The sequence below is a fragment of the Rhinatrema bivittatum genome, chromosome 4 (genome assembly GCF_901001135.1).
Source record: "Rhinatrema bivittatum chromosome 4, aRhiBiv1.1, whole genome shotgun sequence".
NCBI classification, from domain to species: Eukaryota; Metazoa; Chordata; class Amphibia; order Gymnophiona; family Rhinatrematidae; genus Rhinatrema; species Rhinatrema bivittatum.
In genome coordinates, this window is record NC_042618.1 from 190,415,487 (window position 1) to 190,429,737 (window position 14,251).

At 44.3% G+C, this 14,251-nt stretch overlaps 1 protein-coding gene across 1 annotated transcript in view; it reads right to left on the reverse strand.

Moving 5' to 3' along the window:
* Positions 1-231: 231 nt before the first annotated feature.
* LOC115090398 (inter-alpha-trypsin inhibitor heavy chain H3-like) overlaps positions 232-14,251 on the reverse strand; it is a 204,031-nt gene continuing 190,011 nt past the window's right edge. Inside the window, exons 21-22 of the mRNA XM_029599438.1 lie at positions 11,964-12,075; positions 232-507 (exon numbers count right to left, since the gene is read on the reverse strand). Coding sequence (XP_029455298.1) covers positions 369-507; positions 11,964-12,075 — 251 coding nt within the window. The 3' untranslated portion in view covers positions 232-368. The remainder of the gene's footprint in view (positions 508-11,963; positions 12,076-14,251) is intronic.

The window sequence follows — 14,251 nt, forward strand, 5'->3', positions numbered from 1 at the left end:
ATTTATGGGTGTATGCACCTTCCTTTATAAAATTATCCGATAATATGAACACAAAAGTATTTTCATTTGCAAATGGATGTCGATGTGGGAAGTCTATCTCCATTCTCCACACTGTATAGCTATAGCTCAAGAACTTGAAACTGGATAAAGAATGTAGGAGGAGTTCTCTGGAAGGACAGAGATGAGAAAGGATGATAAAGTATGATGACAAACTGCACACGGAAGCAATTATAAAGACTCAGAAATTCCTTTTAATTTTAACAATTAAATTCACATGTGCAGAAGTTAGGATCTCTTCTTTCTTCTGCTTGTTGACTTACAAAAAGATTCATTAACTATATTTTTAAACAACAAGGATGGTGACTGCTTTATGCTGTGCTAAGTATATTGGGAACAATATAATCGGTGTGGACTCCATCAATTAAGCCTTTTCCATTGTTATGAACAAACCAGCAGGCGACATTAGTGCCAGTCTTTGGATCTTTTCTGTAATCTTTCTGCCAGCCTCTGAAAGGAGAAAGAAGAGAGAACCAGTAAATACTGCAGTGTGTTTGGTACAAAGGAGACCTGAAATCTAATGGACTGAACCTTCTTGATATCTGATATTAGTTGATTTTTTTTTTTTGTGATGAACTAGGGGAAAGCTTTAGCCAATAGTGTTTCCTAAGGAAAAAAAATTCCCTTCTCAATTCTTAAAATGGGTGACTAGGGTAAGCCTTCGATATCAACACCTATCAAATGGAACATCATTAGCCTCTCCTCATACAGCATAATACCTTTAACCTATACATATATGTGCTACATTTTAATAATCTCATTCACTGCTAAGTATGACCTTGTAAATGTCAGCTCTAAATGCTGCTTTTTACACTGTTTTCACTGTGAAATAATTGGATGTGCATGAAAGGTGATTTTTAACCAGTTAATGAGCACAAGTGATGTGCTATAGTCGAGCATAGGCAATCTGAAAATGGCATTTTTATACAACGATTTCTATTGCCAGAGGATCTTGTTAACCATTCATTGCTAAAAGAAGCTTTCTTCTAGAACAGATCAAATTTCTAACTGAAATGAATGACTTTGTGTTTTATCCAGAAGTGAATCGATTTCTAAAAGGCAGACAACATCCTTGGAAGGTGGCATAGTTATAACCCATCATGTCCGTCATTAACAATCCCATACTGATATCCTACCCATCAGCTTGTAAGAATTTATTGAGTCCCCTTCTATAGCCGTATATTGATCTTCAGCAAATACATTTTCCAAAATAGTAACTACCTTTTGTGTGAAAAAGTGGATTTTAAGTTCCTTTTAAAGATCTACTCCTGAAATAGTTCTTCAGAATACCAAGCTAGCAACATCTAGTGTAATACTTAGGAAAATCCCTTTTAATAAATCATAATCCTACATGTTAGCTCCCTGAGGGACTTTAAAATGGTGTGCCTGGTTGCTGTATTTAAATAATTAGACCTGCATGATGGGACAAAAATCCTTTGAATCCCACAATTGTGTGACCATGGGAAAAACCACATAATTGGCTGCAGTCACATAATTGACAATCTGCCACACAATCAACTTTCCTGACTGAAATCTCTCCATTCCCTAATTTAATCATTTAAAGAAAGCAACAGGGTGCTTGCCTGCACTCTCAGCTCTCTCTGCTTCTCTGTCAGCCTGCAGACAATTGGAGTAGGGATACAGCTGAAGTTAGAGCAGATGAAAAAAAAGCATTCTTCTCTAGGGATGTGCATTCGTTTGCCACGAAATAGGAAATATAGACAATATTTCCTATTTCGTCGCATTTAGGGGGAGGGGTCGACGAAACGATAGGAAAACCCGCGAAATTCGTGTGGTTTTCTTATTGTTTTGGGGGGGGAGAAAGGGCATATAAAAAAACCCAAAAACCCAAACCCACCCCAACCCTTCAAATTTAATTAATTACAACCCCCAACCCTCCCGACCCCCTAAGACTTGCCCGACCCTCCTCCCAAGACTTACCGAATGTCTCTGGTGGTCCAGCGGGGTCCCGGGAGCGATCTCTCCCCCTCGGGCTGTCGGCTGCCACTAATCAAAAAGGCGCCGATGGCCCTTTGCCCTTACCATGTGACAGGGGCTATCTGTGCCATTGGTCGGCCCCTGTCACATGGTAGGAGCAATGGATGGCCCGCACCATTTTTTAAGATGGCGCCGGCCATCCATTGCTCCATATCACAGAAGCTGGCCAATGGCACTGATAGCCCTGTCACATGGTAAGGGCAAAGGGCCACCGGCACCATTTTGTTTACTGGCAGCTGATGGCCCGAGAGTGGGAGATCGTTCCCAGGACCCCCGCTGGACCACCAGGGACTTTCAGCAAGTTTGGGGGGGGGGGGTCAGGAGGGTGGGGGAGGTTTTTAAGTTCGGGACAGCTGAAATAAAAAAATCGGCCCGAACCGCAGGAAACAAAATTTCCTGCGGTGGGCCAGTAACGAAGGCCGAACCAAAAGGTTTGGCCGAATCACCTCTCTGTTCTTCTCCCTAATTCAGCCCCCCTCTCCTCATGTTGTTCCTCCCTTCCTCCACCCCCTTCTTCTGAAGGGAACTGGCATGGAAGGTTGAAGTTGGAGTGGACAGGTAAAACAATCAGAATGTTTGATCACTCAAAGATTTCTTAAAATAAGCAAAAGCTTATTTTGATATAAATTCCTGGATGGAATGATGTTCCTTTAGAAGAATTTTAGCTTTATACAAAGGTTCTTGCACCTGCATATGTTGTGAACCATATACCAGCTACAAAGACCTAGATGTGTTTTTAGAAGTCTGAAACTGCTGGAGTGTCATAGCTGACAAAGAGAGCATTAATTTCAATTATAGAAATCTTGATGACTGACTACTTTTGTCGAGTTTCAAACTTGTGTTAATTCAGCTCCTTTGTGTGTCTGTTACCATGTGTCCAATATACGTACGCATACAGTTCTGTGTAATTAATAGAGATATGCAGAGGAAAAATATTTGGTTTGTTTCATTCGTTCATTTTGTAGATTGTATACCTTTATCTGGTTTGTTGCAAATGAAAAAAAAAGTGGTTATTTGTTTTTCTTAGTTCATTCATTTACCATTAAAGTCAATGGGGAAGTACTGTAGCCTATTTTGGGCTCAAAACTTGTTTTGTTTTTTTTCATCAATTCTAATGAAACTGGTGAGTCAACATCATCATAATAGCCAAAGCACCCCAGTGTATTAAGACTGTGGCAACATGGCACCAATAATGGCATGAATACCCTAAGGCACCATAAAGGGGCAAAGTGGTATCAGCAGTGCTTGTAGTTCTCAAGGGACTCTCAGAGGAGTAAAGCAGCAGCAGCAGAAGTAGGAAGAACAACCCAAGGCTTCAAAAGAGGGCATCAAAAACAGTAGCATGAACCCTCAAAAGCAGCACGAAAGTCAAAGTGGCTCCAAGACTGGCATCAACATCCTGAGGTACCATGCAGGGGGAATGAAGCAGAAAAGGTGGCAGGAAAACCCCAAGGCACGAAAATGGGATAAAGCAGCACAAAGAGTGGCATCAACACACTTAGACACCATGGGGCTGATTTAATAAGCTGGACTGAAGCTGCTGCGGGTTTGTGCACGTTTGTATGCGTATTTTCCCATGCAAAGTCATCTTCGGGGACGTAATAAGGGTTTTGTGCACGGGAAAAAAGCATGTACGAATCCGCTTACAGACCCGTGGTTTTTCCTGAGTGAATGCATGCCAACAGCATACAATGTAGGCAATTACCTAATCATAGGCAATGCAGGGAGTCATGCTAATGCTAGCGTGGGTTTTTTAATGCAGGTTTTTTACCACCATGGTCAGGGCACCAGTTAAGTGTCAGCGCTGACATGGGGAGGGGGGGGGGGCTATGTCGGTATCTGAGCATCCTGAAAACCACCTAGCTGAGCACCTATCACGGCGACCGAGTGGCTAGCTTAGCTAGGTACTTTTCTGGGCATCCGATCGTATAGATTCACGACCAAGTAAGCACCTAGCTCAGCGACTAAGTGACAAAATTAGCTAGGCACCTTTCTGGGCACCTGATTGTATAGATTCGCGACCAAGTAAGCGCCTAGCTCAGTGCCTGAGCAGCAAGATTAGCTAGGTGCCTTTCTGGGCGTCAGAGCGTCCATATTCGCTCCCAGCTGAGTGCCTTTGTCGGCACCCGAGCATCCAGATTGGTGCCCAGCTGAGCACCTATCTCACTGCTATGCCAGTGTGAATTAGCATCCATGAAAATATTTGCCATGTTTTCTGCAGCACAGTTATTTGAAATATTAAACAAAATTTCCAGGGTCATACTTTCACTTAATAGGAAGACCCATTCACTCGCTCGCTTTTATGTGCGGATTATCTGCGCGGGTTTTGAGTGTGGATGCAGCTGCTTATTACATAGGCCCTTCCCACACTTAGGTACGCACATTTTTCTGTACATGCGCAGATTTCTGCACACCAATTATTTGATTCTTTTTTTTTTTTTTACATCCCACAGAAGCGGCATCTTCAGTCATGTGTGGTGATCAAAACCCGTGCTGCAGGTCTTATTACATCGGCCCCCATGAAAGGTGCAAAGCATCCCCCCACATTGTAGAGACTGGAGTGTGTGACAGCAAGACCTTCAAGGTGCAAAGTCTGGGTATGGGAGCAATGTTGAGTGGAAGAAAGGCATAGGATATGGGGTACAGCAGTAAGGCAGAACTCCATGGGAAGTATCTGTCTTCCTGTTGAAGCACTTGCCACATGTTAGATTTAATACAAGAGAATGATCTATCATCAGTTTTACTTTTGCCATATAAACTTTTATTATATTCCCTTCATGAAACTGATCTTGCCGCTGGGTGGAGTTTTGGATTTTTTATGAAATTTGCTTTAAAATGAAACTTTTGTCACAATCAGAACATGACAATTGTCTTTCATCAGTGTTGTTTTTCTGGTAATTTGTGAGGTTTGCTTTATTAAGACAGCTTTTCCCATTTTCTGTCGCTGAACACAGTGTTTCCCTTTGTTGATTTTCTGGTGTTGCATTAGTTCTCTTCCTAGTGAAACTTTTTACCACATTCAGGTCGCTCTTGTGCATCTTTTCTGTTGTGCCTGCACTTTTTCCTTTTGACTGAGGGTTTTTTGGGGACAACACACCCCAGTATAACCAAGAAAGAAGAAGGGTGGAAAAATTAGGCTGGAATTCTAGAGATGTACAATAAATTAGTAAAGTAGAGAACCAAAAAAAGGTTTTGGTTTTTTGGGTTTTTTTCCTGGGGAAAAAATGCCCCAGTGTAACCAACAAAGAAAGAAAGTTGGACACCTAGGTTGAGTTCCAAACTGCAACAAGAAAGCACCAAGACTCCCATGCTGGTACATCATAGACATGGCAGTTAAACAGAGTAGCAATAAGACCAAGGTGGTAAATATGGAGCATGGCAGATAGAGTGGTAGCAAGTCTCCTAAGGTGATATATCAGGGGCATGGCAGGTAAGCAGAGCAGCAGCAGCAGCAAGACCCCTAACGTGGTACATTGGGGCATGGCAGGTAGGCAGAGTGGTGGAAACAAGACCCCTAAGGTAGTAAATCAGGAGCAAAGCAGGTAGGCAGAGCAGTGGCAGCAAGACTCCTAAGGTAGTATACTTGGTATGGCAGGTAACAGAACAACGGCAAGGCCTTCAAGGTGCATTCAGTCATCTTGCTACTCACATGGAAATTCTGGAAACCCAGGCATAGGAAGATTATTTTTCAAAAATAGCTTTTCTATCAACTCTGATGCCAGCCTTGAGTGATGAGGGTTCATGATGTCACATCATTGAGAAGACTCATTCACTAGGCATAGTGGTTGATGGGTAGAAAAGGTAGTGCTAAGCCACCTTGGCTAAGTCTGGCAGAGTGTGGACTTGTGTGCCCAATATGTTACCACATCTTTGCCCCTGTCTTTGATGGGCTCTATGAGATATCATGTTATAGAAATTTGCACTGGGGTCTCCTTTGCTGGGGTGGGCCAAGGGTCTCTCTTGTCAGCTGATTAAGCTATAGCCTGTGTCAGGAAAGATGGTTCTTTTGGGCAATGTCGCTTTGATGTATTGAAATGGGAGAGGAAGTGGTTGTTTACAAGGTGCTGTGCCTGCTTGCAGTCCTGTCTGAGTTGGCCGCTCTTTTTCTGTGCTAAATCCCCACTATGCTTTTGCCTCTGGCACTCCTCTTTACATACATTAGCTACCAGCATTTCCTTCATGAATGTGAGATGCTGGGACTGGAAAGCAAGATTTCCTTTCCGCCATGGATCACAAAGTGTATTAAGCATGTATGTATTGTTCTGTGTGAGAGGTTTCAGTGTCTCTTGCACCTGCTGCTGCAAGAATCCACAAATAGCAATACCTTTGTTTTCATTCCCTCTTCCTCACAGAAGCCCTCTAATTTTATTTCTGGAATATTTACTATAGGGATGACTCCACTCAGGGTGGTGCTTCAGGAAATCAGGTCCTTGAAGGGCTTCAGGATTTGTTCTAGCTGCCTCATTATCCAATCACGATGCCCCAAGGAGCAATGTACACCTATCTCTGTTTCCAGAGATCGATAATGAAGAGGTGCCTGCTACTCCACTAACCTCTGCAGCATCATATATGTGGAATTCCAGCAGGTACTAATATCTCAAACCAGATGCTTTTGAGGTATCCCAAATTCTTCCTGTCTCTTATGAAGAAACCTTCCCACCTTTACACTTTGATGGAAATGCCCTGCTATTTTCCTGCACCTCTCTATCAGGTTCTTCAGGAATAGATTCCCATTGTCCTTGGGCCCCAGCCTCAGGGCATCCTTCACTTCCAGGTGTAACAAGTGTGTAAAGCAATGGATATCCAGAAAGCCCCAATCGTCTATTTGTACCACAGTCTGTCACAAAAAAACCTGCCTGAAGACTCCTGCATCTTTCTTATGGTTGACAGAATATTGCACAAGGTATGGGGGCTATGCATGAACTAGGTGTGCAGCAAAGCTCATCTATACCCTGAAGCTCTGTCCCCATTAGAGCTGCTGCCAGCCCCTGCCTCAACCAGGTCCCACCAGTGTGCTGTCAGAGAGAGAGGTAACTATGCAATGCATAGCTTTTGTGTTCGTCTAGATATCGTTGGTGAAATACATGCTGCTCCCCTCTGCCTTAGCCAACTGCACCTGCATGTGACTACGACACTGATTGTATAGAGCAAGGATGACCTTCCTACTAAATTTAGTCCTGGAGGGGACTTTGTAATTCAGAGCTAGCACATGCAGCAGACACTTAAAGCCCACTTTCTCCCCTACCAGCATGGGTTGGTTATCAAATGCAAACATTTTCCCAATGCTCCTTGTTACTATATTAGATGCTGCCTGCCTCTTGCCATGGGACAGTGCTATGGAACACCAGCCTATTTTCTCTGCGTCAGATGCATGGCTGGGGACTGCTGGCTTGCCACTGGACTGCTGGAAGGGACTGTGGGATCAATTCAGGAAAAAGTCTCCCCCTTTTCAACCTCTTTTCTCTGGCTTTTACTTTGAGTGGCAGAAGATGTCCAGTGCTAGCAGGTGCTGTTTCTACAGGTGATGCTGCATACCAGCTTTTATGAGATGCCTCACTTGCTTCCCTTCCTAACAACCTTCCTTCAGTGAATACACTAAGCACTAAGTCACTTATCCGGCTACCTTTTAGCTAGCTAATTTGTGGGCAGGCAGTGGACGGATCTGGATAACGCTAAGTAGAGCTGATCTAACTTGGCTGGATTTAACTTAACCGTCTAAGTAGTGCCTTGACCATGGATATTCACCAGCATAGCCATGCTGCTGAATATCCCTTGTATCTTAGCCAGATAAGTCATATCTGGCTAAGTTACTTACCCGGCCAGCACTGAATAACAGGCCCAAAGTGTCTTCAGATCAGGGATTTCTTCTGCAATCCCTTCTCTATATTTTTGGAGGTTGATGCTGGCACTGGAGGAAAATGCCAAGGGCATCAGTAATTCTCTCTACCTGTACTAACTTCTCTTCCTGAGGGTTGATCTCAACATTGTCAGCATCATCTCTCTCCTCCATCACTATACTGGAACCTGAGATGCTACTGACCAAACATCCCAAATTCTTTTCAACTACTAGCTTTTCAATAGCTTCTGATTCAGAAAATCCAAAACAAGATTATTCCTTTGAATCAGTTGGTGCAAATACTGCCTTCACTGCCTCAAAACCAGGAACCAAAGAGTAGCTTGCTGATTGTTTTACACATTGCACATTTGCTTCTCTTGCCCTACTAAGGCTAGCATTGGATGGCTCTCCTGCTTTTTCCCTCTGCGCCAAAACAAGAGGGAGAGGAATAGGCAGCAGTGGTACACACTCTCTAAATTTCAGTTTCTTATGGATTGAGCTGCCTTCTTCTCCTGCCATTCTGGGCCTAAAAAAGTCCTACTTCAATTTTGGTGCAGGACTACCTTTTTTATTGCTGCCCCTGCCAAAGATTCCAACCCTGCCAACATCCTCTCCTCTCTCTTTTCCTGACATGATGGATGTTGTTTAAGTGTACTGACTACTGGGAGTTTGGGTATTACAAATTAATTTGATATTGTAACTGTACCATCACTCATATTACCATTCACTCTATAGAGAACTGTGTGTGTGTCTCTCTCTCACACACACACATACTCTGTATGCATGCTGTGCTGAGTGCACTAATGCTAACTGACTCCACACTGAAAAAAACTGTTAAATCTGAACAGAGAAAAAAAAGACTGGCAGCTTTTTGTCTTCAGTCTCTGAGTGTACACTGCTCATCTCATCCAGAAAGACAGACATAAAAATCACTAGCACTGCTGCAACTGGAATCTCCATACTATCTCCCACTGTGATCATCCCCCAGTGAAGAGAAAATTTAAAATCATCAGCAGTGTACTGCCTCTCTTTCTGACACAGTGAGTGAGACCACTGCAGCACAGAGAAGATTAGAAGCAGCCTTCTACCAGTACCAAAAATAAAGCTTTTTCTGTGAGAGTTTTAAAAGCACATCTTTCTCTGTGAATAGCTAGAGAGGAAATACAGATTGCTTCTTACACATGCTTAGACTTTACAGTGGGAATGGATCAGCGTCACTTAATCCACAAAAAGCTATAGGCTATTTAAAAAGATGCTACACTGTGATTTTTCCTTTGGTTAGTCTCCTTGCCAACTTGTCCTGCCTTGACTTCAAAAAGGATCTGACAAGGTGGTAAGATCATACAGGAAAGAGCTGGTTCCTATAGTTGCCAGTTGTTACTTTTCCTCAGCAGTACAGACAGACTTCAAATGGCCACAGAAATAATGGGGGGAAAAAAACAAATGAGATGAAGAACATTTATTTCAATTATGGGACCCCTCTATTCATTTCAGGGGGCCACAAATGAAACAAATATGGTCTAATTCATTATGTTTTGCCCATTCATTTGAAACGAAAGTGTATCCCTAGTAATTATCAGCATGACATTATGACATACTACTCATGTTGGGGGCATTTTGAGCATACATAATCTTATATACTTCAAGAAGTAGGGACTTTCTCAAGCAAATATAAAAAGGATGGTTGCATTATTTCAATTCAAAACAAACGTGACATTTCGCAGTTAAAAGTTTGCAACGTTCAGGGCCAATATTCCATAATAGCTGAGCTCCTAAATGTAGTTTGCTAAGTTAGAATTCTAAATTTTCAGCAGAAAATTCACATATATTTAGGTCCCTAAAACTTAGGGTTCCTAAATTTATGCCTGCTATTCATTTTCCTAGATTCACTAAGCAGCTATATCAATTCCATGATATTTAGCCCTTTCCCGACAAAATATTGTGGCAGTATCACTGCGTTGTTTTATCTCATGCAAAAAGTCTGCGAGATTAAACAACACAGCTGGGGCCATGGCAAAGCATGATGGTGGCCCCCAAAGCATGGGGCCATCATGGCTTTAAAGGGCCATGTGGCTCAACAAGGCTCCCCCCTAAAAGATATTGAAAAAGTCACCTGGGTTCTTCTTAAATTCTCCTCTCCCACCCTGGGGCTGCCAATCAAGGTGGCCCCACAAAAAAAAAAAAGTCACAAAACTTAGAACACAGCCACGCAATGATGTCACCCATCTCCTGAAGTACTCAGACCGCCCCTCTCAAATAGTCACCACTCCACCCCCCTCATTCCATTTTAGGCCGGTAGGGCTCCCTCACCAGTCGATACAAATCATGGATGGCCTAGTGGACTCCCTAGCCTGGTCCCCACCAGATTCCCCCACACCCCTATAGCTTAAATTCTCCAATTCTGCAAAAGTAGAGGGCCCAGGGTGCTCCTTAGCCCTGGGCCTAGTTAGTGCCATTTTCCAAAATGGCAATGACCTGAACTTGCCCCTGTCACATGACAGGGAAGATCTGGGGTCCTGAACCAAAGTGGCTTAGTGGTTACTCCTATTCATGTACACCCCATCATTCCACTGGCTCTGGCTACTATCATCTTGTTACATACTGTATTGCTATTTCGAGATCTTCAAATATGATCATCCTGAGGTCTATCTCCTGTTTGGTGCACATTATTAGTATCTCATCCTCTGTCACATATTAGTGCCTTAGATTTCTATTCCCCATATTCATGACTCTACCTTTTTTTGCATTGCAACTTAGCTGTCAAGCATTTGACCACTCTTTGAACTTTCTTAGATCACACTTCATTCTATCTAGTTCCTCAGAGATGCCCAATCTTTTGCAGGTCTTAGGAAAAATTTGTTTTTTGCAGACATACTAAGCTGTACCGGTTTTACAACCTTCTTTGCTTTTTCAATAATCATTGGTCCAAGATCAATTCCTCTTATGCAGATTTGAATTCGAAACATGGCCCATGTCGGGATTATGGACTCTGGACTATGAAATTACAGGGAAGAATGAAAATAAAACAGATAAGTAAATTATAAGGGTTTTATTTGCAAACATCAAAAAATTTTAAAATATTGGAACTGATCTTGCACCGATGATTATTGAAAAAGCAAAGAAGGTTATATAACCAGTAGAGCTTAGTATGATGATCCACTAATCATTTACCTGGTCCACTAATCATTTACCTATGGCATCATTTTTATTGTGGTGGTAGTTGGTCTGACAAAGATAGTAGTAAACCCTTACATTGGTATATCATGAAAATATTGAACATAATTCTAACCATGACCGAGGCACTCCACTGATCATCCTTCTTTCCTTGGAGTGAACTCAGTTTACTGCTATCCTCTCTTGTCTATCACCAACCAGTTGCTAATCCAGTCAAATATCGTGGGGCCCACACCTAGGCTAAGTTTATTTATGAGTCTCCTATGCAGGATAGTGTCAAAAGTTGTGTTGAAATACAAGTATACCACATCCAGCACACACCCTAAATTAATTCTCTGATCACCCAAATAGAAACATAGATCTCATGTTTGACATGATCTCACTTTTGGTAAAACTGTTCACCCATTTAGAGGTCAAAAAGGAGGCTGCAATGAATAACTACTTGGGAGGTCCAGGCAAATAGTTTAAATGGTATTCTGAAAGAGAAAATATGTCTGTGGGGGCATGAAGAGTTACAAATGGTTCAATGATAAGCTTACAGTAAGATATGTAGGACAGTTTCTTAATTGTTTCCTGTGTAGTCAAGCTTAATAAGTGCTTCAGAGAATATTTGAATGGGGCAGCGTGATGACTGAAGTACGGGCAAGCATTTTTTGGCTTCTTGTCTTTAGTTTTCACTAATATCTTTCATGGAGTAAGCTCCATGACCCTGCTACACTCTGTTCTATAAGGGACTGATATCAGAGAGGCAACTATGCATGTCCAAAAAGAAACAATGAGGTTTATGCATAAGGCGGCCAATAATGCATTCTATGATTTAGAATCTATTCTGCCTCATGTGCTTCATGAGAAGCTTAGTTCATAGAGATAAAATAGCACACAATGTAATATTATTTACCTAGTTACAGTCAATGTATTATTTTTAACAATCATTGTAGCATCTGGTTTTCCTGGCTCAGAGCTCTGGTGGACATCAAACACTTCAAAGTCAATCCCATGGAAGAACTGCCCTGAAAATGAAAGTGAAAAAAGATGAACAACTTGTTAAACACTTCACATTGCTAAATCTGTGAATTCCAATGCACACATTATAAAACCACCTGCCAGCTAAATGTAATAAGGATGATGCTTTAGCTGAGCCCACCGCCTCCATCCTTCTCCCTAGGACTATGCCATAAAAAGCTAATTTTCTGCCTACAGAATACTGCTTATTACACAATTTTCAGAAGTCAGTTTTCAGAAGGATCTAGCTGGCTGTTGCGAACGCGGAGGTGTGATCGCTTGCTCAGAGAGATTGTGAGCCCTTGGGCCGCGGCACGGCTCAGGGAGGAGCCCCAATACACACAGGGGTGGATTTTCAGAGCCCTGCTCGCCAGTGAGCCTATTTTACATAGGCCTACCGGCGCGCGCAGAGCCCCGGGACTCGCGTAAGTCCCGGGGTTCTCCGAGGGGGGCGTGTCGGAGGCGTGTCGGGGGCGGACCCGGTCGTCGCGGCGTTTTGGGGGCGTGTCAGCAGCGTTTTGGGGCGGGTACGGGGCGTGGCTACGGCCCGGGGCGGTCCGGGGGCGTGGCCGCGCCCTCCATACCCGCCCCCAGGTCGCGTCCCGGCACGCAGGAGGCCCGCTGACGCGCGGGGATTTACGCCTCCCTCTGGGAGGCGTAAATCCCCCGACAAAGGTAAGGGGGGGCTTAGACAGGGCCGGGTGGGTGGGTTAGGTAGGGGAAGGGAGGGGACGGTGAGGGGAGGGCAAAAGGAAGTTCCCTCCGAGGCCGCTCCGATTTCGGAGCGGCCTCGGAGGGAACGGGGGTAGGCTGCGCGGCTCGGCGCTCTTGGGGCGCAAACAAAAGTAGGCCTATTCGCGGAGTATGATTATCCGCCCCACACTGTGGGAGATGAGTGTGTTCAGGCACGGACTGGAGCTAGAACAATGCTGGACCAGGATCAAGACATGGAACATCAGGAACTGGAACAATGCAGGCTCAGCCCTCCACTGGACCTAACCGTACCGGTGAGACCCAGCAATGCAGTGCTGGTCTCAAGAGTAGCCCTCTGGCTACTTGGTAGCCATTCCAGACCCACCACTTGAGGACGAGTGTCTGAGGCCAGATGGAGGCTGAGGGCAGGAACAAGACAAGACATGGAACTCAGGAACTTGGAAGACTCAGATGAGGATACATGGAACTTGGAAGACTCGAACAAGGACTCAAGAAACTTGGAAGACTCGGACAAGGACTCAAGGAACTTGGAAGACTCACAAGGTTTCAGGATACTTGGAAGACTCAGGCGAGAATTCAGGGTTCAGGCACTAGTACAGAGTGAGTTCTGCACCACAGCGAGCCCTAGATAGCCCCCCATGGCTGGTCGCGGACCACGCCGAAAGTGAAGCAGACTTCAGGCAAGAAAGTGAAGTCTTGGAACCGGAAACATGTAGAAGACTCAGGAGAGGCCTGCACCAAGGCATGCTCTACACAGCTGCCCATGGCTGGTCGCAGACCACACTGAAGCGGAGCAGGTTCTGGCTTGAGTCTTGGGCATAGACGGAAGCAGGCACAAGGTACTCTGAAGACTTGGAACAAGATTCAAGACTTCGGAACTCAGATTCAGAAACAGACCTTGGAATTAAAATCAAGGGGCCTTCCGAAGACTTGCACTGCAGACATGAAGACAGGCCTTGTGTCACGGACCACGACGGTGGCACACCAAGAAAGGTGGACAAGCAGGGAACCTGGAAGCAGGACAAACAGCCAGAGACAAGGACATCAGGACCAGGACTGGAACATCAGGTACCTCTGGACATGGAACATCAGGACGCAGAGAGATGACAAAGGAGCTCCAACGAGGAACAGGACCAGGAACATCAGATGAAGGAGACAAGGAACATCTAGGACATCAAACAAAGAACCATCTAGAAAAAGGCAGACCACGGAAGACCTTGACCGGCCGGAGGAAGCATGGACAACCATGAAGATCCAATTTGAAGGCCCTGAGGAATGAAAGCTGAGCCCTTTTATAGGGCTGGATGAAGGAGCAGACTGATGATGTCATCGTTGGGGCCACGGGGCTTTTCCTGCCGCTGGCTCTTTAAATATTGAGCTGAGACGCGCGCACCTATGCAAGGCCCAAGGAGGCAGGATCAGGCAGCGGCGTCCCTGTCTCATAGGTGCAGTCGGCAGCGGCACCAAGGC